This window comes from Phacochoerus africanus, chromosome 1, assembly GCF_016906955.1.
Source record: "Phacochoerus africanus isolate WHEZ1 chromosome 1, ROS_Pafr_v1, whole genome shotgun sequence".
In the NCBI taxonomy this organism is placed as follows: domain Eukaryota; kingdom Metazoa; phylum Chordata; class Mammalia; order Artiodactyla; family Suidae; genus Phacochoerus; species Phacochoerus africanus.
The window spans coordinates 112,863,387-112,889,846 of record NC_062544.1 but is presented as its reverse complement, the minus strand read 5'-3'; the positions used below and the strand labels follow the sequence as shown (position 1 = coordinate 112,889,846).

The window sequence follows — 26,460 nt, the reverse complement described above, 5'->3', positions numbered from 1 at the left end:
TATTGAACTTATGGGGGGAGTGTGTATATAAATATAGTATGTATATATTATATATATAACTTTTATCATCAGAATGAAGTAATTGGAGTCCCTGTCATGGCTCAGCATTAAGGAACCCGACTAGTATCCATGAGGACTCAGGTTCCATCCCAGGTTAAGGATCCAGCGTTGCCATGAGTTGTGGTGTAGGTTGCAGACACGGCTTGGATCTGGGATTGCTGTGGCTGTGGTGTAGGCCAGCAGCTACAGCTCCAATTTGACCCCTAGCCTGGGAACTTCCATATGCTGCAGGTGCACCCTAAAAAAACAAAAGACCAAAAAAAAAAAAAAAACACAGAAAAATTTAAATGTATGTGACCCTGGGAAGGAATGTTCCTACTGTGGCATAGTGGGTTAAGGATTTGGCTCCAATTCCCTGGCCCAGGAAATTCCATATGCTGTGGGTGCAACCAAAAAAAAGAAAAAAAGTTAAATATAGATGGGATCATTGCAAACCCTGCAATGGATGGTGCTAGGCTTAATGGCTATTAAAAGTCTGCCTCATTTCCAAAATTCAACAAGCACTTCTGAGCATCCCTCAGGTACTTGCTGGGCTGGGCTCGTCACTAGTCATAAAATTCATCACGGCTACTCATAAATAGTACAAAATCATTCTTAAATACTTAAATGAGGTATCTAGGAAAAAAGATGTATTCCATCCAGAGGCAAATGCCATCCTCAAACTCCTCTGACAGCTAACTTTCTCTGTGGACGTTGCCCTATTGAGCTCCAGAGCTGTGCTTCTAAAGGGCTATCTGGCAGCTGATATGGGCCTGGAAAAGCTTAACAAGGCCCCAGCTAAGTAAGGAAAACAAAGACAAACAAATGAGTTGGTTTTTGTGTTAAATAAAGCCACATTTTTTTTTTTTTTTTTGCATTTTAGGGCCACACCCACAGCATATGGAAGTCCCCAGGCTAAGGGTCGAATGGGAGCTACAGCTGCTGGCCTACACCACAGCCACAGCAAAGCAGGATCCGAGCTGCATCTGACACCTACACCACAGCTCAGGGCAACACCGGATCTTAACCCACTGAGGGAGACCAGGGATCACAAACCCGCATCCTCATGGATCCTAGTTGGGTTTGTTAGCCGCTGAGCCATGAAAGGAAACTCCCAAGCCACAAATGTTTAATAAATAGTCCTTTAAGCTTGCCTTTCCTACTTTATTGATGTTAAAAAAAGTTCTTCTAATGAAATGATCTTGGTCTTTTTTCTTTTATTTTTTTTCTTAATTTCCCACCACTTGGCAAACAAACAAACAAACAAACAAAAAAACTAGTTCACATGTTTTCGTCCCAGACTGGGAACTGCTATTCAGAATTAGTAAAAAGACTTACAGGGCCTTAGTATAGGATTTTCTGGCCTATACCAAGAAACTAAAATAATTTATTTTGTCAGAGATGGGGTTTGATGAACTGAGAGAGATATGCAATCAAAATTTAATTCAACAGTATCTACCATAGACCTATGAGCTCTGCATTATTCATTAGTTTATTGAGTGCCTACTGTGTTTGGCCCTGGGCCAGGCCCTAAGGATAGATACAGCAATGAAGAAAATTATCCGGAGTTCCCGTCATGGCGCAGTGGTTAACGAATCCGACTAGGAACCATGAGGTTGCGGGTTCGGTCCCTGGCCTTGCTCAGGGGGTTAACGATCCGGTGTTGCCTTGAGCTGTGGTGTAGGTTGTGTAGGTTGCAGACTCGGCTCAGATCCCCCGTTGCTGTGGCTCTGGCGTAGGCCGGTGGCTGCAGCTCTGATTAGACCCCTAGCCTGGGAACCTCCATATGCTGCGGGAGCGGCCCAAGAAATAGCAACAAACAACAACAAAAAAGACAAAAAAAAAATTATCCAAGATCTCTGCCTTTATGTAGCTGGCATTCTGATCAGAGGCCTCAGGGAATCTCCCAGGGACATCATAGGGTAACAAACTTTTCACACTCATTCATACTTTCATCAATACCCAAAGTACTGCTTTTAAAATGTATGAAATATTTTTTTGGCCACGCCCACATGCAGAAGTTCCCAGGCCAGAGATCAAACCCACCCCACAGCAGTGACAATGCTGGATCCTAAACAACTAGGCTACCAGGAAACTCGTGTTATGAAATATTTAGACCTTATTTCCAATGGCAAAATCCCCACTAAAGTGGCAAAATAAAACCAGAAGACAATATAAAACTAGGCATTGGCCCAAACTTCAGAGAAGGTGCTGCTACCACCAAATGAGAATTTAAGTCCATGTCATACTATTCCAGTAGCATGCTGTACTTCCCCCTTGCATTTCTCATCACATCAGAAATTTTTCAAAGTTCATCTGCCCCTGGGCATATGCATCCCACGGGCACAGAGACCAACACTCATCTTGCTATAGCCCCAGTGACAAAGTAGGCTCTAAAAACACTAGAAAATGAACACTTCATAAACTGATGGGGATTCTATTGGGCAGACATTAACCTGTGTCAACCAAATAGCCTCTACAGGACTCTTCAACAGTGAAGCATAGGATGTGTTCCACAGCTCAGGCTAGGCCCAACAGGATGACACAAAATAGAAGGAAAATCTAGTCTGGCCAGTTCAGAACAAATTTGGACCAGCTTCCAAAAAGTGTTGACCTACTCAGTGAAAGTCAGAGAGTAATGAAATATATACCATATTTGTATCTGTAGACCATGAGTTAGAACAGAAAGGCTCTTGGAGTATATCCATTCGGGGTTGGAAGATTCAAATGGCCTATCTTCTGAAATGCTGCACTAGTGGTCGTAAGGCCCAGAACTAGGAACCCTGGATCCCTAAGCCAATATTGCCTTTTTTTTTTTTTTTTTTTTTTTTTTTTGCTGCCCTGTAGCTAGAGTTTCTAGGTCAGGGATCAGATCTAAGCAGCAGCTGTGACTTAAGTGGCAGCTGTGGCCATGCCCAGACCCTTAACCTACTGTGCTGAGCCAGTGATTGAACCTGTGTCACAGTGTTCCCAAGATGTTGCCGACCCCACTGTGCTACAAGTGGGAACTCTACCCTAAGCCAATGTTTTACTGTTTGTTTTCCCTTTTGTAGGGCTAAGTAATAATATTAAAGTCCAAGAGAAAGGGATTATATTTGGACACAGCATGGCAAACAATTTAAATTCTTATTTACTGTTCCTGTTGCTAGAAATGTTTGGTTTTTTTTTTTTTTTTTGGCTGCACTTGTGGCATTTGAAAGTTCCCAGGCCAGGGATGGAATATGAGCCGCGGCTGTAAACTATACCACTGCTGAGGTAACCCTGGATCCTTTAACCCACTGTGCCAGGTTGGGAATTAAATCTGTGTCTCTGCAGCAATCCAAGTTACTGAAGTTAGATCCTTAACCCACTGTGCCATAGCAGGAAATCCTGCTACAAATGTTTTCTCCTTGGTATACTCCCACCTCTCCCATTCCTCAATGCTCATCCAAAATGCCAAGACCTTCACTCGGTTTTTATAGAAACCTCCTTGGTCCTGCCTTATGCATAGGGACTTTTTTTTTTTTTTTTTAAGGGTCGCACCCACAGCATATAGACGTTCCTAGGATCTCATAGTAAATAAATGCATAATCCACCATAAAGGGGGTCATTTGACATCATTCTGGGAATGCTGAAGTCTTCTTATATCTGATTCTGATTTCCTTTCCATCAAAGAGTTTATAATTAAGTAATGCAACTGTACAATTAAATAATACAGTTCTACAATTGTATTATTAATAACCATTTCTCTCCATGGTACAATGTAAGGTCTATAATGTCTTGTTTATCACATCACCTAGAATGGTGTAATGCCTATATTGAAGAATCAATAATATGTAAAAAATTGTGAGGACATATTTATATAATTACACTGTTTTTAACCAATTTATGCATTTTATATTTATTTTCAGAGGGTATATCATTTTTGTTATTTTTACCAGTTATTCTTTTTATTATGCTATATAAAATATTTAATGGTATATAAGGCTTTCTTCTCTATAAATTTTAGTGGCATAATATAACAATTTTAATATAATGCTAATTGTTAAAGAAAAATTGAAATGTAATAGATAATACTAAATAGTAAGGATGAAAGCCATACAAGATGGGATAAAGTATAGAATAAATTTCCTATTTGTCTCAGCATATTTTCCATTCCATTTCTCCAGAGGGAGTCACTTAATCTGTTTCTTAATATCCATGATATAATAATCTGTGTGAATGTAATTGTCTTTAAATATGTGTATTTTATTTTGTAAAAAAAAAAAAAATTTCAAAAAAACGAAACAAAACAAGCAAAAAAAAAAAGAAGTTCCTAGGTTAGGGGTTGAATTGGAGCTGGAGCTGCTTGCCTATACCATGGCCACAGCCACACCAGATTCAATCCTTGTCTGCGACCTACACCACAGCTCACAGCAATGCCAGATCCTTAACCCACTGAGCAAGGCCTGGGACTGAACCTGCATCCTTATGGATACTAGTTGGGTTTGTTACCACTGAGCCACAGTAGGAACTCCACAGACTATGCTCTTAGACCAAGGGTTAGCAAATCACAACCCGTGGGCCAATTCTGGCCTATGACCTATTTTTGTAAATAAAGTTTTATTGGACCAAGCCAAAACCACTTGTTTATGTATTACCTATAGGGCTTTCTTACAACAGAGCTGAGTAGTTCCAACAGAGATCATATGACCTATAAAGTCTAAAATATTGATTCTCTGGCTCTTTACAGAAAAATTTACAAACCCCCACCTTATACAATCAAGATGTTCTTCAAGGAGTTCCCACTGTGGCTCAGGGGTAACAAACCCAACTAGTACTCATGAGAATGCGGCCTTGCTCAGTGGGTTAAGAATCGGCATTGCCATGAGCTGCAGTACAGGTCACAGACACAGCTTGGATCTGGCATTGCTGTGGCTGTGGCATAGGTCAGCAGTTATAGCTCCAATTTGACCCCTAGCCCAGGAACTTCCATATGCCATGCCCTCAAAAGGGGGAAAAAAAAAGATGTTCTTCAAAACATGCAGTTCTCTTCCTAAAAAAGCTTGCTTCCTGAGATATCTGAAAAGTGCAATTCTCAGTACCATACGTTACCACGAGAAATTACTTTTTTTTTTTTTTGTCTTTTTGCTATTTCTTGGGCCGCTCCCGCAGCATATGGAGGTTCCCAGGCTAGGGGTCTAATCGGAGCTGTAGCCCCTGGCCTACACCAGAGCCACAGCAACGTGGGATCCGAGACGCGTCTGCAACCTACACCACAGCTCACGGCAACGCTGGATCGTTAACCCACCGAGCAAGCGCAGGGACTGAACCTGCAACCTCATGGTTCCTAGTCGGATTCGTTAACCACTGTGCCACGACGGGAACTCCAGAAATTACTTTTTAAAGTTTTAATAGACTAATAGGATATAGTAGTCCTTCTAACTAAAAATAATTAAAGAAAATCCTCACTTTTTAAGTAAATTCTCTGAAATGGTATGAGTGATATGGTGGGAAATAAAGATTTGAAAGAGGCCAGACATCTCTTTGGAGAGTTCTAGCCATGGAGGGAAGGAAAAGCTGGGGCAGCGGCTGGAGAGGAGTGGTAATTCTTACTGTGCCAACTTGCTATAGTGATCACAATGAGTGGAGCATTATATACCCAGCAGACACTCAGAAAGAGAGTTGTCACAACACTGTCTCCACCTGCCCCTAAAAAAGTCAGAAAAGGACTTTTGAAGGTCTAATGAGTAGTAAACAAACACATGGAAATATGTTCAACCTTAGCATTTATCAAAGAAATAGAAATAAATGATAATGAATGATATGCTATTTTCATTAATCAGAGTAGGAAAATTTTAAATATCTGACAGTATTCATATAAGCCAGAGTTCAAAGGTCACTGCAACCAGTCCACTCACACTGATAGCAGCAGTGTTCTAGGGCTCAATAAAGCTCTTGTTGCCATTTCAGCATCATCTCAAATGGGCCTACATCAAGGGATTCTCCCCTCCTACCATTAGCCCCACCCCCTGACTCGTCTATAGGAGAAAAATTTAACTGCCCCCCCCCAAAAAAAAAATCACATTGAAAAAAGTTTATTTAAAAAAGTTCTAGCAGCAAGAACAGTAACAAAACACAAGGAGAGACGGACAAACAAAACAAGAAGGAGTCTGTGTCCTATGGGACTTGTCTCCACTCTTTAATCGAGTTCTTTATACCGAGCAAACATGACTCTTCGCACAGCATCTCGGTAAGTCTCATTGGACTGTCTCTTGCTGGTTCTTCCTGGAGCCCCCACACTAGGGCCCCTTATTCGGCCTTCAGTCTGTAAAACAAAGACAAACAATGAAGTTTGGATTTATGAATTAAATAGCCTCAGGGCTAGTCTTTGACTATGACTAATTTCTGGACTAATCAGGAGCAGGATATAAGAGAATATTTAAAGTATGCTTAGTTAATAAACACTCAAGATGACTAATGAGTAGTGGTAATGCCATAATTTGAGGATACAGGATTTAACCCCAGAAATATGAGAAACCAATCTCCTATACGTGGCATTTTCAAAGAGGGACTAAGACAATATAAAATGGGCAGTGTTCTCTCTCATAACCCTTCCTATTTTCTCCTTTTCCTGAAACATGAGGTGCAAGACTCTTCATGGGGACCAGGACTAACTTCATGACAATTCCTCTCTGAGATGCTTTTATATCTTTTATTGCTAGTTCCTTGGTTCTTTTCACCAAACGATTCTTCAGTTCCAAACTGCTCCACCTCTACTCCATGTAAGAGTAAAATGATCTCTTTTCCAACTTCTCTCTCAACTTCCCACTGCCAATTAACTGCAAAGGGCCTGGCATGCTTAGCCATAATTTAGTCATCAAGACTAATGAGTTCTTCAGCTCACATGTCCTTTGCCAACAGTGGAGAAAGCCTAGCTAATAGGCAAATTAACAGCTCTGGGCCATAGAATGAGAGAAAACTAAGTATATTCCAGGTCCATGCCACCCTCAAAAAGATGGAACCATTTTACCTCCTCTGCTGAAGCCAATCCAAGATGGCCATATCCGAGGCCTGTCCCCTTCCTCCAGCCAGTGGCCTGTTGGACACAGCCTCCTTTGCTGCTATTGTCGATACCCTCCTTACCAACAGGCTTACGATCACTGCAAAAGAAGCAGACACACTTGGACACTAGCATAAGCACCTGCTGTGAGCCCCCAAAACCCTCTGTCCTCTTGATTCAGATTTGCCTCCTTTTCGCAGGGGGTGGGGGTGGGAGCCTTTTATGTCCACGCTTGTGGCATGTGGAGGTTCCCAGGCTAGGGGTTGAATCAGAGCTACAGCTCTACAGCTGCTAGCCTATGCCACAGCCACAGCAACGCAGGATCCGAGCCCTGTCTGCGATCTACACCACAGCTCAAGGCAATGCTGGATCCTTAACCCACTGAGCAAGGCCAGGGATTGAACCTACAACCTCATGGTTCCTACTTGGATTTGTTTCTGCCGTGCCATGATGGCAACTCCAGATGTGCCTCCTCTTAAGAATATTTAGGAGTTCTCCTGTGGCGCAGCAGAGTAAGGATCTGGTGTTGTCACTGCAGGGGCTTGGGTTGCTGCTGTGGTGTGGGTTTAATCCCTGACCTGGGAATTTCCACATGCTGTGAATGTGGGGGGGAAATATATATATATATATATATTTTAAATATATCCTCTAGGAGTTCCTGTCGTGGCTCAGTGGTTAACGAATCCGACTAGGAACCATGAGATTGCGGGTTCGATCTCTGGCCTCGCTTGGTGGGTCAAGGATCCGGTGTTGCCATGAGCTGTGGTGTAGGTGGGCAGCCACAGCTCCGATTTGACACCTAGCCTGGGAACCTCCATATGCCGCAGGAGCAGCCCCCAAAATGGCAAAAAGACAAAAAAAAAAAAAATATATATATATCCTCTAGTGCCTGCTATCTATGCAATAGGCTTTTTCCTGGGGATACAGAGATGAGCAACACCTGACCATGTTCATGAGGAAGGAAGTAAAAAGGATAATGTCAACAGATGCTTATGGCACATTGAAGAGCTCAGCCATGGATGTGCCAACAGTAAATATCTACTACAGAAATACAACAGAGGGAACTCAAATCTGAAGGGTACCACCAAAAATGATAGAAATTCTAATAAGAGGATATACCTGAACTGGTCTTAACAAATGAGAAGCTTGTAAGCTAGAAAAAGCATGGGAGGAAAGGAGAACACAAGCAAGGAGAAGGGAAAGAATATAATCTACCTAGAAGAGGAGGGGTAGGAACTGACAAAAGGCTGCTTGGCCAGACTGTGAAAAGTCTTGAGCATTATGTTTAATCATGATTCTTGGAGTTTCCACTGTGGCGCAACGGGACCAGTGGCATTTTGGGAGCACTGGGATGCAGGTTCGATCCCTGGTGTGGCACAGTGGGTTAAGGATCTGGCGCTGCTGCAGCTGTGGCTTAGGTTGTACCTATGGTTCGGATCTGATCCCTGGCCTGAGAACTCCATATGCCACAGGGCAGCAAAAAAAAGGAAAAAAATCATGACTCTGTACTTCATTCTTTGGGCAAAGAATCCCTAGAACCCAGGCCTCCCTCTAGGCAAGGCATGTGTTCACAAAAAGGTGAGTGTTAGATTTCTGTTTATAAAGGTTATTTTAGTAGTAGGGGAGAGAATGGACAGAAGACTGAACAGCAAGGATTAAGAGTAAGCAGTCTGGTTTGGAGGTGAGCAAGGAAGGGAGGCAAGGCTGAATTAAGGATGTGGCCACTGATGATAAAGAGGATAAACAAGGAAGATTAGGTCAGACTGGGTAGACCATGATGTGATGACATTACTATTCTGAAACAGGAGTACAGCAGGTTTAGCAGGGGTATAAGCGGACTACATTGAGTAATTGTTTAGTGTGAAGAGCCTGAGAGGTGTCCAAGAAAATATGCCCAGGAGGTAAACAGAAATAGTGATTTCTATGGGAGTTCTCTGGTGGCTCAGTGGGTTAAGGATCTGGCATTGTCAATACTGTAGCTCAGGTTTGATTCCTGGTCCAGGAATACCTTCATGGTGCAGCTGAGGCCAAAAGCAAAAATTAGAAAAAAAAAGTGAATTTAAAAATTTTTCTATTTTGCGGCTGCCCCAAGGCATCTATAGCTCCTGGGCCAGGGATCAGATGTGGGTCACAGTTGCAACCTATGCTACAGTTACGGCAATGCCAGATCCTTTAACTCACTGTGCTGGGCTGGGGAATCAAACCTGTGTCCTAGTGCTACAGAGATGTGGCTGATCCTGTTGTGACACAGGGGGAACTCCAAGAAATAGTGGTTTTGAGCTCAGAAAACAGAACTGACTTGCAATGGAGCCACAGGACTTGTTAGCCTGTTAGTGGTGGCTAAAGCCTTGGGTACTGTACACAGTCCAGGACAAGAGGGTGAAGCAGCAAGAATAAAGGAACACTGAGGGCAGAGTCCAGGAAAATATCTAGAATTACCCAGAAAAGGAAGTGAAGTAGGAGAGAGGACTAAAAAGAAGAGTCAGTAGAATGTGGCATGAAGGGTGTTGAGAGTAGAGAAGGGTCACTTTTCTTAAGCAAAAAATGGTTTATTAGGAGATTAAAAAAAAACATTGAAATTTGATGGAATAATGAAGACAAATTTTTGCCTCAACTTTAGAAATGACTCCCAGAACCAGATAGCCACAAAATAGCCCCCAAAGAGAGACAATGTCAGAAACCAGCAAAATTTGCCACTAATATCACTTTCTACACCTAGCCCAACTGATTCAGGGCTAAGATGACCTTGCTCCTCCAGGCTGACTCCCCCACCTTTGTCTTAGTTCAGTGTATTTCAAATTGCAGAGAAGGCCCCAATGGGATGCTACATCGATTAAATGCTCCTACCGTAGTGCTTCTTTTTTTGGTTTGTTTGCAGATTTTCTTTATAGTGCTTCCTTTTTTACAAACCTTCATTGTAAATTAGAACTATTTATTATATGCTATTCTTTCCTTTGAGATTGACAGTCAAGTCCTATAATCTGCCCCGTAGCACTTCTTAAAAAATGCAAATACAGGAGCTCCTGTCTTGGCTCAGTGGTTAACGAATCTGACTAGGAACTATGAGGTTGTGGGTTCAATCCCTGGCCTTGCTCAGTGGGTTAAGGATCCAGCATTGCCGTGAGCTGTGGTGTAGGTCGCAGATGCGGCTCGGATCCCGCGTTGCTGTGGCTCTCCTGCAGGCCGGCAGCTACAGCTCCAATTCAACCCCTAGCCTGGAAATCTCCATATACTGTGGGAGCGGCCCTAGAAATGGCAAAAAGACAAAAAAGACAAAAAAAAAAAAAGCAAATACAAAAGGAAGTTCCCATTGTGGCTCAGAGGTAACAAGCCCGAGAAATAGTATCCATGAGAATGTGGCTAGTGGGTTAAGGATCCAGTGTGGCTGTGAGCTTCGGTGTACGTCACATTGGCAGCTCAGATTCCGGGTTGTTGTGGCTGTGGTTTGCATCTGCAGCTCCAATTGGACCCCTAGCCTGGGAACTTCCATATGCCACAAGCGTGGCCCTAAAAAGCAAAAAAAAAAACCAGACGAAAATAAAAATATCAGTGTTTATTACAGTATTTTTCACATACACAATTTCTGGGCCATGATCATGATTCAAAATCTTTTTTTTAGGGCTGCAGGTGTGGCATATGAAAGTTCCCAGGCTAGGGGTTCAATTGGAGCTGTAGCTGCCGGCTTACGCCACAGCCGCAGAGATGCCAAATCTGAGATGCATCTGTGACCTACACTGTAGCTCTGGGCAACGCCAGATGCCTTGAGCAGGGCCAAGTATTGAACCTGCATCCTCATGGATATTAGTCGGGTTTGTTTCTGCTGAGCCACAATGGGAACTTTCAAAATCATTTTTACTGAAGGTTGTGACCAAATAAGTTGGAATGCTAGAGCCTCAGACCCCATCTAGCCTTCTCAGGGGCCTTTCTCCATCAATCATCTCTCCCTTTTCCCCACAGACAGAATTTGTTCTGGCTATCAGTTCTCACCATTCTAGAGACTTGCTCAATTTTTGGTAGATCAATACCCTGCTTGAAATCATTTCATATCCTCCCTCTACTCTAAGACAAAGTCTTAGCAAGGTGTTCAAGGAGCATGAACTGGACTATGTCTGTTAAGCCTGGCTTATCTTCTTGTCACTCATCCACATGTCCCCAGTGTTCAGCCCACCAGGCTACTTACAACATCTCAAATGCATCATGACCTCTCTTTCATCCATGAAGCATGCAGTTCCCTCCAAATAACATTCTCTCCCCTTCTCAATTGGATTTCTGTGTCTGCCCTATGAGACACTAAGCCTTCCTTATTCTGTGTTCAGTCAAGGATAATATATATTTTGTCCACTTGAATATTCCTTGCACTTGGTACAGTGTCTGTACATAGTGGGCTACTGGTAAATTCTATATAAGTCTGGACTCAAGACTTGGGAGCTATCTGACCACACACAGCACAGGAAGCTAGAGATTAGCAGCCAACCACTTATTTAGCACCTATGCGTGAGAATGGAAGATCCCTAGAAAAAATGTCCAAGAGTGTGATATTTTCTTTTCTTTTTTTTTCTTTTTTTTTTTTGTCTTTTTGCTATTTCTTTGGGCCGCTTCTGCGGCATATGGAGGTTCCCAGGCTAGGGGTCTAATCGGAGCTGTAGCCACCGGCCTACGCCAGAGCCACAGCAACGTGGGATCCGAGCCGCGTCTGCAACCTACACCACAGCTCACAGCAACGCCGGATCGTTAACCCACTGAGCAAGGGCAGGGACCGAACCCGCAACCTCATGGTTCCCAGTCGGATTCGTTAACCACTGTGCCACGACGGGAACTCCTGATATTTTCTTTTTTAGGGCTGCACCAGGGCATATGAAGGTTCCCAGGCTAGGGGTTGAATCGGAGCTGTAACTGCCAGCCTACACCAGTCACAGCAATGCCAGACAGCTCTTGGCAACGCCGCATCCTTAACTCAATGGGCAGGCCAGGGATCAAACTCGCATCCTCATGCATACTAGTTGGGTTCATTAACCACTGAGCCATGATGAAACTCTGAGGCAAGTAAGGAGGTACAGCATTATTGATGAGGAGAGAAAGGGTTCTCAACCACAGCCAGTCCAGCCCTGGTTTTGAGCAGCTAAACAGCCAGCAAGTCTTTCTTGTAAACATACACATTCCCTGTGGTAGACAGGTGGTCAAATGCCCAAGAGTTCAGAGAGAACCTATTCCCAACAACCTCACTGGCCTGAGATAGAAAAAAAAAAAACCAAACTGGAGAAGGAGACCATTTCACCATGAGGTCTTGAGGTTTCTAGCTTACCTGTCAGTTTCCCTTGAGTATTTAATTCGTTTTCTTTCTGGAGAATCAAAAGACTGGAGCTTTTCCCTGCGATCATTTCCTCTTTCTTTAAACCTTCCCTGTTGGTAAGCGAAAGAACAGGTCTGAGATTTCCATCTGAGGAGGTGGGGGAGTAGGAAAGCTTCACTTTATTCTTGATTTTTCTTCTAATGTGAAAGGAATTCAATGCTAACTCCTGGAATCTCACTCCTTTATACACTCTTCTGAGAAAGTAGTGGCTTCTCTTAGTGGCAAATCTGGGAAGAATAGGCTTATCTTTTCCTCCTCCTCCTCTGAAGAGGTGCTCCCCAATAGGCCTCCATAGGTGGATTCCCAAGCATCACATGTGACCTGCCATGGGCCATTAAGTCTGTAGCTGGGTGAGTCTGCCTAATTGTGTGGTCTGGATGGCAAGTCCATTTGGCTCTCACACTAAGCTACTTCCTCCTACTTCCTCCTTTAACAGTAAAAGATGTCATTTCAGCAGTCCTATCCAACACTCCACTGATTTTAAAAGACGGGCAGGAAAGAAGAGTATTATTTAACCTACCCAGAGATTCTTATACCACCTTTTAAAAAAATATCAATTTTATTAAGTTATAACATAAACAACAAAATGCACCCATTTTAATGTAGTTTGATGAATTCTGAGAAATGTACACACCATCTTTTGGGGCCACTTCATTCTTTATCTTCGGCACAGGATACAAATGCTATACCAGAAAGCAAAAAGAGTTGGGGGTCAAGGAAGTAACGGGTCACTAAACCTTACCTCCCGTTCTCTCCTCTCCAGATAGGCTAGCTCCTGCTCAGACTGTTTTATCTTCCGATGGATTTCCAGGTTTTGCTGAGAAGAAAGGGAGTTCTATGAGTACAGGTCTAAAAAAAGTGGTCTTAGAAATGCCTCCAGGCCTTTCCTGATAGCTGCTTTTTTTTTTTTTTTTGTCTTTTTGCTATTTCTTGGGCCACTTCCCGCGGCATATGGAGGTTCCCAGGCTAGGGGTCGAATCGGAGCTGTAGCCACCGGCCTACGCCAGAGCCACAGCAACGTGGGATCCGAGCCGCGTCTGCAACCTACACCACAGCTCACGGCAACGCCGGATCCTTAACCCACTGAGCAAGGGCAGGGACCGAACCCGCAACCTCATGGTTCCCAGTCGGATTCGTTAACCACTGCGCCACGACGGGAACTCCCCTAGTCGGATTTGTTAACCACTGAGCAACGACGGGAACTCCATATATATATATATATTTTTTTTTTTGTTAAAGAAATCCACTTTATTTATTTATTTTTGGCCATGCTTGTGGCATGTGTAAGTTCACAGGTCAAGGATCAAACCTGCCCCACAGGAGTGACGTGAGTCACAGCAGTGACAATGCTGGACGCTTAACCCACTGAGCCACCAGGGGACTCCCAGAGCAGCTCTTGTACATAGAGGAGATTCTTTGCATCACATCGGTGTAAGGAAAGGAAGAGTGCTTACAATCCACCTTCTACTGTCCCTGGGCCAGTTCAGTTTGTGGTGATCAGACCTCTGGCTGACAACTGCTTTTAATCTCTTTAGCCATTTATTAGAATTTTCATAAGAGAGCAGGAATTTAAAAGTGTCAGTCAATTCCAGAAGGTCAAAGGAACTTGGGAGTTAGTCTTGCAGGGACTGTCAGAAGAAACCTCTCAGAATCCCAGGAAACTCTGCAGAGCCTCAACAGAGGCAGCTGGGAGAAGAGGTGTGCCTATCACCAAAACAGCTTTTCAGCTTTTAGCCGCATGAAACTTTGAGATTTATATCAGAAGTCTAAATCTAACCTCCTCGCCTGTTCTAGCATCAGCTAGAAAAGGAATGTGAAAGAAATAACTCTCTACTAGAAGTTCCCATCATGGTGCAGCAGAAATGAATCCAGCTATAAACCGTGAGGTTGCAGGTTCGATCCCTGGCCTTGCTCAGTGGGTTAAGATCTGGCGTTGCTGTGAGCTGTGGTGTAGGTTGTGGATGCAGCTTGGGTGTGTTGCTGTAGCTGTGGTGTAGGCCAGCAGCTATAGCTCTGTTTAGACCCCTAGTGTGGGAACTTCCAAATGCTGCACCTACAGCCCTAAAAAGGAAAAAAAAAAAAAAGAAATAACTCTCTAATGAGAACAAGAATCCTTCTAGGGGTTTCACTTGTCTAGAATTTGGCTCCTTGGCCAGTACAGAGAAATGAGAAAACTGCAAGGGAGGACCAATGGAGGCCAGTTTAACACCCAAAGAATAGCTCTTGTGCCATGGTTTACAGAACTCATTACATGGAGAGATGGCAGAATGTGACCCACTTTGGGGGAAGACTGCACACTGTCAGAGCTAGGTGCAACTAGCTCTGAAGTCACCAAGTATCAAAGAAGAAAAGGGCCTTATCTGCAGTCTAATTGTTAGGTTAATGGTAGAGCTAAGATGAGAAACCTAGCAAGTGAGTTTCCTTTTCCACAATACTTTCTACTCTGTCTTCAATACAGCCTCTGTGTTTGGGGCCCCAGAGCCAGCCATGCTGCTTGCCCTGGGTCTATACACTAAGTTCTCTGAAGGTGGGCACAATCTTTTTTTTTATGAGGCATTTTTTTTTTTGTCTTTTGTTGTTGTTGTTGTTGTTGCTATTTCTTGGGCCGCACCCGCAGCATATGGAGGTTCCCAGGCTAGGGGTCGAATCGGAGCTGTAGCCACCGGCCTATGCCAGAGCCACAGCAACGCGGGATCTGAGCCGCGTCTGCAACCTACACCACAGCTCACGGCAACGCCGGATCGTCAACCCACTGAGCAAGGGCAGGGACCGAACCCGCAACCTCATGGTTCCTAGTCGGATTCATTAAGTGGGCACAATCTTAATGCAGAGCAACTCATGAACAAAAGGTGGAGGAACAATTTTTTTTTTGGTTTTTTTAGGCCCGCACCTGCTGCATATAGAGGTTCCCAGGATAGAGGTCTAATCGGAGCCGTCGCTGCTGGCCTATACCACAGTCACAGCAATGCCAGATCCGAGCTGCATCTGCGACCTATACCACAGTGCACGGCAACACCGGATCCTTAACCCACTGAGCGAGGCCAGGGTTCGAACCCAAGAACTCATGGTTCCTAGTCGGGATTCATTTCCGCTGTGCCACAATAGGAACTCTCAATTCATTTTTGAATTGAACTGATTTAATTATAGGAGCTGGGGATGATACAGTCTGAGAAGGACAGCATAAGCTTCTTTATTCCCATTGTAACACTCAATGATGGTTAAGAGTCAAAAGTTCAAAAGGACAGAACCCCTCCCCTAATACCTTGTGCAGGTCTGAGAGCTGCTGGTGTTTGATCAGAACTTCTTTATTGGGAAACTGCCTTCTGCAGAGCAGACAAGCCAGTTTATTCCAGTCAGTGAGTTTCTCTTCTTCGTTTTCCTTCTTGATCACCTCCTCTCGCTGGGGCTGTGCTGTGCGGGGCTGTGGAGGAGGGGTCTGCTCTTCTTCCTCTTCCTCCTCATAGTCACTGTCTCCTCCATATTCACCCAGAAGGCCGATCAGTGGATTTACCACCTTAGGCTGGAAGGAGAAGGTCTGGAATTAACACAAACCCAATCAATATTAAGGGGCTGTCTTCTGGATATTCTGATATGGGCCTCTTATTTCTTCTTTTTTAATCTGAATAATGAACTGGGTTCAAAATAGGCCCACTGACCACAGTGCTCATTTCCCAGATGGAATCAACATGGCTTGTGCTTGACTTTTCTCCTTATTCACTCAGATAAAGACAGAATGGTTCCCTTAGAAGTGACTCTAGCCACAGAACAGTGAAGAGAAAGAATAGGAAGGAAAACTGATATAGAACATAGGAAAAGAGTTTAAAAGTTACAAGTTACAAAACAAAAGGGGGGGGTTCTTGTTGTAGCTCAGCAGAAACAAATCTAACTAGTATCCATGAGGACGCAGGTTCGATCTCTGGCCTTGCTCAGTATGTTAAGGATCTGGCATTGCCATGAGCTGTGGTGCAGGTGGCAGATGTGGCTCGGATCCCGCATTGCTGTGGCTGTGGTGTATGCCGGCAGCTGCAGCTCCAATTTGACCCCTAGCCCGGGAACCTCCACATGCCATGTGTGCAGCCTTAAAAAAACAAACAAAAAAAGAAAGTATTAAAAAAGTTACAGGTTACAAGAAGGAAGAGATGGCAACCACCTTCTAAGTCACTGAAAATTATGGAGGAAAGTAAAGATAAATTTCGTCAAAGCTAAAGTAACCCCAGGAGTTCCTGTTGTGGCTGAGTGGTTAACAAATCCGACTAGGAACCATGAGATTGGGGGTTTGATCCCTGGCCTTGCTCAGTGGGTTAAGGATCTGGCGTTGCCATGAGCTGTGGTGTAGGTCGCAGATGTGGCTCGGATCCTGAGTTGCTGTGGCTGTGGCCAGTGTCTACAGCTCTGATTGGATCCCTAGCCTGGTAACCTCCATATGCCTTGGGTGTGGCCCTGGAAAAGAGAAAGAGAAAAAAAGAAAAGCTAAAGTAATCCCTATAGCAAAAGAGATTTACGAGATGGACTAGAACCAACTCAAGGTAGACAGATCCAGCTCCTGAGAAAGGTAAATGCAAAGGCACGGTTAGGATAGATGTTATAATGAATTGAATCAATAATGTGGAGCGGGCATAAAGGTTTTATCACTAGCTTACAGGAAATGTTAAATAATAATGTATGATCACTGGCCTATGATCAATCAAAATTAAAACATACAGATGGGAGTTTCCATTATGGCACAGCGGAAATGAATCCGACTAGTACCCATGAGGATTCGGTTTGATCCCTGGCCTCGATTCAGTGGGTCAGGGATCTGGTGTTGCCATGAGCTGTTGTGTAGGTCATAGATGTGGTTCGGATCCTGCATTGCTGTGGCTGTGGTGTAGGATAGCAGCTGTAGCTCAAATCTGACCCCTAGCCTGGGAACCTCCATATGCTTCAGTACAGCCCTAAAAAGAAAAAAACAAACAAAACCATACAGATGGTCTCTATTGTTATAAAATAACTTGTGATTAGACTGAGACTATCACTTTAAGGCATCTAAAAAATGGGTACCAACATTAGTTTAGCACTGTTCACTTTGACTAGGCAGGCAAAGTATAAAAATGACTGTATATTCACTCCACATCTAAGAAATTTTCATGCGGCAACAAAAGGTAGGAAACATCAGGGCCACAAAAATGGGTTTCCTTGGTCATTTTGAAGAGAAGAATTAAAAAGACCAAGATTATAACTAAAAAGGGCCAGGCATTTCTTGGTCTGGTGGGAATGACACAAAGTAAAGGGAAAGAGGACAGATAACTGCCTCTGATTCTCCAGTAATACCCCTTTAGCAGACAGGAAAATTTACCTCATGCTTACACTTAAGAGGAGTCCTTTTCTGTGAGACACAGAGAGCTTAAGGACTAACACTAAAGTAAAGCATCAACCTTTGAACTTTCCCATTTGGAACCAGCCCCAGCCCTAGCCCAGCTTAGTCTTACTGGTGGAGGACTCTCTTCCTTCTTCACAGTGGGAGGCAGAGGCTTCTTAAAGACATCTTCTGGAGGGGCTGTCCCCTCACTGGAATTTTCCTGAAACTGATGAAAATCACAGGTAATTTGTATATGATACTCATAAAAGCTAGGTTTGGAGTTAACCCTGTTGAAATTAGTCTGACTTTCCAAACCTCCTAATTTTTGAAGTATCTATAATGTTGCTATGATTCCAAAACAAAAAACCTTTAAAAACATCACATTTAGTATATATTGAATGAAGGCACCAGATAGGGCATTTATATACATTATCTCCTTCAGCCTTTACTACAGTTATAGATAAGCATTAACATGTTCATTTTACAAATGAGAATACAGTTAGAAACAATAAATGGCAAAAGCAAAATCAAAAAACAGTAAGCTGGTATGACTTTAAAGTCTAAGTTTTCAATAGTGATCATTTTGTAATGCGTAGAAATATTGAATCACTGTGTTGTACACCAAAAACTAATACAGTATTGTTGGAAAAAAAAAAAAGAAAAACAAAACAAATACCGAAACTCAAAGAAAAAGAGATCATATTTGGAGGAAAAAATAGGGAAAGATCAGATTTGTGGTTAACAGATATGGGATGGGAGTGGGGGTGGGGGAAGTGGATGAAGTTGGTCAAAAGGTTAGAACTTCCAGTTATACAATAAATAAGTTCTAGGGATGTAATAGTCAACATAAATAATATAATGAACACTGCTATATGTTATATATGAAAGCTGTTGAGGGTAAATTCAAAGAGTTATCATCAAAAAGTTTTGTATCTACTTGAAATGATGGCAGTGCAATAAACTTATTGTCGTAATCACTTCATCATGTATGTAAGTCATATCACTGTGCTGTATTTCAAGTATATCTTAATAAAATGGGAAGAAAAAGTCTAGTTCTCAGACAGGCTCTTTCTATATATCTACATAAACACTAGCAGTATCAGAAGGAAAAAAAAGGAGTTTCTGCTGTGGTGCAACAGGATCAGCAGCGTCTCTGGAGTGCTGGGACACAGGTTCAATCCCTGACCTGGCACAGTGGGTTAAGGATCCAGTGTTGCCACAGCTGTGGCTCAGATCTGATTTCTTGCCTGAAAACTCCATATGCTATGGGGTGGCCAAAAAAGAGACAAATATGAATTAAGCCACAAGCCAATTCATCCATTTGCATTAACACATTATAACTGGCATCAGGGTAAATCAATATAATTCTTGGGAAAATGATTTTATCTCTGGAGATTTTTGTTCTTCAAAATTTATCCTAAGGAAGTAATTTAAAGAGAGAAACAAAATGCTAAATGCTGTAAAATAAATCAGAATAAGATTAGAAAGAGGAGACAAACAATTGTAGGAATGATAAAGAAAAGGAGGATGCAGTTTTACTAGAAATTTTTATCATACTGGTACCAAAGTAATAATTAAAGAGTATTACAGAAATATGAAAAAATACTTCTGATCAAATATACATAGTGTATAAAGAAGACAAAATGGTATTCCCTGCTACAATTACACCCATTGAATAATGTGTCAAGGACTGAAAAAAGATGTAAGAAAGTAAAACTGTGTGGAACTTAGGTGTTGGGGTTTGATCTAAGCCACTCTGTTCCATCATTTTACAAATGTTTTTGCATTTGTAAAGGAGAGAAACCACAGACCGTAAGGGGCTAGGGGGCTGACAGATTTTTTGTAACTCTACAACTTGAACCCAAATCTCACTTGTCTGACTCCTTTTTTAAAAATCTGTAATTATGTGGTAAAAAGGAGCATATTCACAAGGCCTCTTACCCTTGTCACGCCTCGGTCTTTTTTCTCCTTGCCATCTCTTTTAGAGGTTTCCTTCTTGCTACTTGACTTTCCTTGACTGGTGGGTTTTTTTTCTTTAATCTCTTCTTCCTCAGGTGACTCCGGGTCCTGAGGCACATAGACTTCTTGCTGCAATACAGTTGGAAAGTTAAGTCTACAGAATTTTCACTTTCCTAGTAATTCCAGGACTAAGGAGCGCAATTCCCCTCTGGGGGAAAGAATAGCTATTTCCCTCAAGCCTAAGAAAGATCATATTACACAATCTAAAAATCCATTTCAGGGGCTAGGATGTAGCCAGACCACTGTCCATTTTTTGAGGCTCATCAATGCTCTTGCCTGTAATACCATAAGGCACTGATTTTCCATATGCTCAACAGTTAACATGAAGATTATCTTTAAAATCCACCTGAATAAACATAATGCAACATGAGATCTGAACTTTCTATTTTTTAATTAATTGATTAATTTTTTTTTTAGGGCTGTACCCATGGCACATGGAGGTTCCCAGGCTAGGGGTCTAATCAGAGCTACAGCTGCCAGCCTACACCACAGCCATAGCAACGCAGGATCTGAATCATGTCTACAACCTACATCACAGCTCGCAGCAACACCAGATCCTTAACCCACTGAGCGAGGCTAGGGATCAAATCTGCATCCTCAAAGATACTAGTCAGTTTCAGTTCTGCTGTGCCACAACGGGAACTCATCAACATTTTATTTTTAAAATTTATTATTTACTTATTTACTTTAAATTTTTATGGCTGCACCCACAGCACATACAAGTTCCCAGGCCAGGGACTGAATTCAAGCCATAGCTGTGGATAACGACAGATCCTTTAATCGACCGCACCAAGCTGGGGGTGGAATCCTTGCCTCCGCATAAACCTGAGCCACTGCAGTTGGATTCTTAACTCACTGTGCCACATTGGGAACTCAAGATCTGGGCTTTTAAAAACACCAGACTAGACATGAGATATGGATAGTATAATAACAGTCAAGATAGCTACCTGGAACAAAGAAATATTCAGTTTCCCTAGATTTAAACTTTTACACTTCTCATATAGTAAGCAACTAGAGAATTTCAGGGAATAAAAACTTCAAAGTAACAAATCATAGGAACTTTTCTCAAAAGAATCATTGACAAAATAACAAAACCAAAAACTCACCTGGGTATTGGGGTCATAATAAGTTCCTGCCAAGGGGTCATAATAGTAGCCAGTAGCAGAATCATATATGTAGCAGTCAGATGAAGCTAGAGAGAATAAAATCAGAGCCAGTGTTTAAGTCTCTGTCCAATACAGCTCTTGCTGAGGATTCATCATGAACAACACAAGGAGTTCCTGTTGTGGCTCAGCAGAAACAAAACTGGCTGGCATGTGTGAGGATGCAGGTTTGATCCTTGGCCTTACTCAGTGAGTTAAGGATCTAGCATTGCCATGAGTTGTGGTGTAGTTCTCAGACGTGGCTTAGATCTTGTGTCGTTGCTTCAGCTGTGATGTAGGCCGGCAGCTACAGCTCCAATTCAACCCCTAGCCGGGGAACCTCCATGTGCCAAGGAGGCAGCCCTAAAAACAAACAAAACAAAACAAAAAAGAACAACATAAGAATGAGGCTGGCCAGGAGTTCCTGTCGTGGCTCAGAGGTAACAAAACTGACTAGTATCTATGAGGATGCAGGTTTGATCCCTGGCCTCGCTCAGTGAGTTAGGATCCAGTGTTGCTGTGAGCTGTTGTGTAGGCCAGCGGCTACCTCTCCAATTTGACTCCTAGCCTGGGAACTTCTATATGCCTCAAGTACAGCACTAAAAAGACAAAACAAATAAATAAAATAAAAATTTAAAAAGAATGAGGCTGGCCAACTCAAAAGGGTAAGAGACTTGTAGACGATGCTCCTTCTGAATGATCACCCTCTAGTCAATAGCATCTCATGCCAACTTTGTGACCACAAAGATTTCAATTAATGAGTAGCCAAGCCCCAAAGAACATTAGAAATAAGACAAAGGTCACTCACACTGTTGTCCTTGCCGATTTGTATCTGAAGACCAGTCTGAATTTCTGCCACCTCCCCGCCTATCTCGGAAATATTTTTTACCCTATCACAGAAAGGCAAGTTAAAATTATGGAACTTCTAATAGCCATTTACCTTAATAGTTACCCACTAGAGAGAGTTTCAGATCACTCTTTCAGTCACTTGAAGATTTTAACAGAGCACTCCCCAACTGCTGAAGCCTACCTGATAGTAGTGCATGTGGTCAGAATGGTCTCCAGAATCATTTCTGCAACAAATAAATACAATATGTCTTGAGCCTGTTACCAAAAGCTACTTGATGAGTGCCCAACCCTACATATTTGCTGAGAAACTCTTTTCTCCCTTTTGCATGGAAAGGAACCAACCCAGACAGCAAGCAGGTCTGGTGATGCAGACTACTGAGGGGAGGAGCAGAGGGACTCCTACATAGCTATCCACTGGAATAAAACAGCAACTGTACTGAGATAGCCAGATTAAGGTCTGCCACCTCTCTGATGCAGCTATTTCCCAGTTACCACTCCTGGGTCAAGATGAGTGAAGGGGCAAAGAAGAATTAGATTTCCCAGTGCTATGGGGATATGAACAAAGTCAGGACAGCTTTTTCTTAGGATTCCAAGGGGCAAGGATATATTGCAATTTTTTCCTGTACATCCAAGACTATATGTCAGCTGGTACCCAAAGACACTAGACAGACAACAGGGGGAAAAAAAATTAAAGTACTATTATTTTAACGAGGAAAAAAAAATCTAGAGTCAGAACAAGGGAAGCTTCAGAAAAAGAGAACATACACACCTATCTGAAGCAACTCACACTGGGAAAGCATCACGTTTTACTACCTCTGTCTCTCCAGCCAAGAATAGGAGTTTCTTCCCAAAAGCTTGAAGAGAAGTAGCACAAAGGAGCCCCATCCCTATGCCTTACCTTCGTTTCCCAGTGGCCAGGTTTACAGCTACCATCTTCCCATCAATGCTAAATGGTGGATCAAGGTTCTGCAAGATCTTCACTACACGAAGAGCTTCCTGGGAAACCAAAGACTCATTTGAACCCAAAGAGATAGAAGGCCACATCCTTTGAAAGAAAACTGAATGCGGATTGTCTTTCTCAAAAGACCAGTTCACTGAACATCATGTCTTGGTCATAACTGTAATAGTAAGAGCAGACTGGTAAAAACAGGAAACTCTTTTTTCTTTTTTGGCTACCTTTAGCATATGAAGTTCCTAGGCCAGGGATCAGATCCGAGCCGCAGTTGCGACCTAAACCACATCTATGGCAATGCTGGATTCTTAACCCACTGTGCCAGACTGGGGATTGAACCTGCACCCAGTGCTCCCAAGAAACCACCAATCCCACTGTGCCACAGCAGAAACTCCAAAAAATAGGCAACTCTTTTTTTTTTTTTTGTCTTTTTGCCATTTCTTGGGCCGCTCCCGCGGCATATGGAAGTTCCCAGGCTAGGGGTCTAATCGGAGCTGAAGCTGCTGGCCTACACCAGGGCCACAGCAATGCTGGATCCGAGTTGCGTCTGCAACCTACACCACAGCTCATGGCAACGCCGGATCGTTAACCCACTGAGCAAGGCCAGGGATCGAACCCGCAACCTCATGGTTCCTAGTCGGATTCGTTAACCACTGCGCCACGACGGGAACTCCAAATAGGCAACTCTTAATGAAAGGTTGATGAGAATAATAGTCAGAGTAGACATAAGTTCCTGGTATAAATTTTAAAAATTCAAATTTTCTTCTTTTAGTCTGCAACTGTTACTGCATAAGATCCAGCTTACAAAGTTCCTTGTCATTTTTGAGCATGAAATCTAAGCAATACCAATGGTTTTCAATGATCTCTCACATTGCTTTTATAGATATGGGTCCCACAAACTAAGAATTCAGGTCACAAGAATCTAGTAAAGCAATACTTTTGAGGAAAAAGAGGATATGTTCTGCTTCCATCAAACATAAAACTGTCTATAATCAGGCAAAACAATTTCAAGCAATAAGAAAATTCAGGAGTTCCCCCTGTGGCTCAGTGGTAATAAACCCGACTAGCATCTATGAGGTTGTGGGTTTGAACCCTGGCCTCGCTCAGTGGGTTAAGGATGCAGCATTGCCATAAGCTGTGGTGTAAGTGTCAGATACAGCTCAGATCCCATGTTGCTGTGGCTGGCAGCTGTAGTTCCAATTTGAACTCTAACCTGGGAACTTCCATATGCTGCATGTGGGGGCCCTGAAAAGCAAAAAAAAAAAAAAAAGAAAAAGAAAATTCACTAAAATCTTGAAAAGGCTTAGTATTCAGATTTTCCACAAATGACTAAACTGTCACTTTATTTTAATTGGAAACTGTAAATGCCGCAAGACAAAAATGGATTTGGAAAACCACAGAGAGTTCCAATTTTGAAGGGCAGTCACTTCACCTTAATATATCCAAAGGAAAGAACAACAGGGGTTATGGTACCAAGCAGCACATGAGAATTCTAAGGATAAAGAAGTCCTTCCAATCTTTCTGAGGTTTCTATAGCCAGCCATCCCTAGGCCATTCCAAGATGGGAGGAGGGGGTGAGGGAGGGGTGTGGGGTGGTGGTGGTGGTGGTGACAGACACAACTACAACTCACCGCATGGGAGTCGAGGTCAATAAAGCCGTAAGTATGGCCCATGGGGCCTGTTCTGTTCTTGATGATGCGAACATTGGCAGTAGTAAGGCGGACGTAAGGCTCCAGCACTTCCACTATCACCTCAGGTGGAGTGGAACGATAGATGCGTTTTAGCATGATTGCTGAACAAACAAAGCACAGATGGGAGAGGAGAAAGGAAAGAGAGAGAAAGACTTAGGTTTTGGAAGTCCTTGGAGCCTGGTTGTATTATTATTTTAATTATTATTTTTTATTTACTGCAGATGACTGCAGATGTTACCCTACTTTACCAAGGCTGGTTCTACAACAAAATGCTAGTCAAATACTTCATGTTTTTCATTACCAATACTTAGAAATATAAAATTATGTTTTGCTTTATTTGAATAGCAGCTTGCTATTTGGAGGATGTAGAGTTCTTCAACTAGTACAGCAATAGCCTCTACAATCAGGCTGAGCAGTTAGTTTCACTAGGGTATAGGAAGCAGCTGGTCCAGAGCCACAACACAGGCCATCTATGCTCCAACTGCAATGGTCAGAGTCTGGTACATGCCCTGACAAATGACTTACTTTTGCTCTCCCCATCCTGGCGTGTCTCCCCAGACCATGGCTCCTTCTCTCGGTCTCTTCGGAAGGTAATTCCTTCCCTTCGAGAAGGCAGATACCTTTCTGCTTCTCTCTTTTGATGTCCCAAGCGTGGTTCTTGTCCTTCTTCCCGCTTTCTGGGTTCAGGTTCCTTATCAGCTGACCTTGGGGGTTGGCTGGGTTGTTTTTCTGATGGTGCTGGTATGGATGTTTTCTGAGGCTGAGGGTAGGTTATTAATTCTTGCTTGGCCTCTGTCACTAGAGGAACGGAAATGGAAATAGAATCTCTAACAGTAGCGTTATCTGTCAAAACACTACTCCTGTGATTCTTCCTTACCTGCCACCAAATATTCATACTGGAATGATTTTAAAAGTCAAAGAAGTGCCAACAAAAAGTCCTCTGACAGACTTTAAAGAAGGCTGGTAAGACAGCACAAGAAATAGTTCACAGAAGAAACTATCCAAGTATTTAAAAAAAAAATTTAATCCTATGAGTCTTCCATCACTTCCCCAACATTTAAATCCTTCATGAGACCCTGGACTTTACTGTAATAACCAATGAATGATAAAAACATACCTGGGAACAAAATTACCAAAGGATATGGCCCTGGCTAGAAATTTGCTAGCAACCTTTACTGCTACTGTGTATGTCTAGGAGCCTTGCTTCTTCCAGTATTACGGTACTAAGACAGCTGTCTCAAATTCTGTAAGACCACAGATACCCTCAGGCAAAGCTAAGAGACCTACCTTCGCACAGCTCATTTGTGTGCAAATAACTGTAAAAGGCAAACGTCCTTCAACATATAAAAGATTCACTTCAAATCTCTTTCTATAGCAGGATAATTTGTTAATTAAGGGCATATTTTCTGCAATTAATTCATTCTTAGAGGAAGTCATGGTTCAAAAAGAGACATTCTATGGGAACAATGTAGAGATTACTTAACAGCAGTGATAGGTGACTAGTAAACACCTGCTATGTATGTTTCCAAGGTAAGGCTGTGTCATACACCTTGAGGTACAGTGCTCAGGGTTTTTTATAAACTATCCATTCATTTATTAGAATAGACTGAAAAATAAGTCTTTCTTGAGAGAAAAAGCACAATTTTGCCTAAGCTGAAGCCCAAAATCTCCAACCTGTCTACTACAAAGTTACTTACTCACTTTCCTACATGTTGGCTTGGTCTCAGGAGCATACAGGGCCTTCTCCAAAGATTTTCAGAATATCTGTTTCACACACTAGACAGTAGAATCTCCACTACAGGCTAAAAGCCCAGCAAAGAAATTCTTTGTAGGTATACTAAGTTCTAACCTTGAACAAACAAGATCTTTCAGAAGACTACCAGAATCCCCACACTGAACTGTACTTTATGGTCATGCCCTAGCATTCCTTATGGAATAATATCAGAAATAGGCATGTATCAGTCATTGTTACAGGACTATTGTTATGGATGCCTCTGATAGGCTCTTCAAGGTTGTTTACCTAAAGGTTCTCAGGAGAAATTAATTTTAAAGCCAAGCC

General features: G+C 42.6%; 1 protein-coding gene across 7 annotated transcripts in view; it reads right to left on the bottom strand.

Moving 5' to 3' along the window:
* Positions 1-6,079: 6,079 nt before the first annotated feature.
* RBM6 (RNA binding motif protein 6) overlaps positions 6,080-26,460 on the bottom strand; it is a 120,260-nt gene continuing 99,879 nt past the window's right edge. For all 7 annotated transcript variants that reach the window (XM_047774680.1, XM_047774677.1, XM_047774699.1 and 4 more), the window contains 13 exons: positions 24,927-25,199; positions 24,342-24,502; positions 22,657-22,754; positions 21,940-21,982; positions 21,718-21,799; positions 20,874-20,959; positions 19,690-19,836; positions 17,879-17,974; positions 15,673-15,930; positions 13,153-13,227; positions 12,363-12,460; positions 7,031-7,160; positions 6,080-6,325 (listed from right to left, as the gene is read on the bottom strand). In XM_047774680.1, the coding sequence (XP_047630636.1) occupies positions 6,200-6,325; positions 7,031-7,160; positions 12,363-12,460; positions 13,153-13,227; positions 15,673-15,930; positions 17,879-17,974; positions 19,690-19,836; positions 20,874-20,959; positions 21,718-21,799; positions 21,940-21,982; positions 22,657-22,754; positions 24,342-24,502; positions 24,927-25,199 (1,673 nt within the window). In that variant the 3' untranslated portion in view covers positions 6,080-6,199. The remainder of the gene's footprint in view (positions 6,326-7,030; positions 7,161-12,362; positions 12,461-13,152; positions 13,228-15,672; positions 15,931-17,878; positions 17,975-19,689; positions 19,837-20,873; positions 20,960-21,717; positions 21,800-21,939; positions 21,983-22,656; positions 22,755-24,341; positions 24,503-24,926; positions 25,200-26,460) is intronic.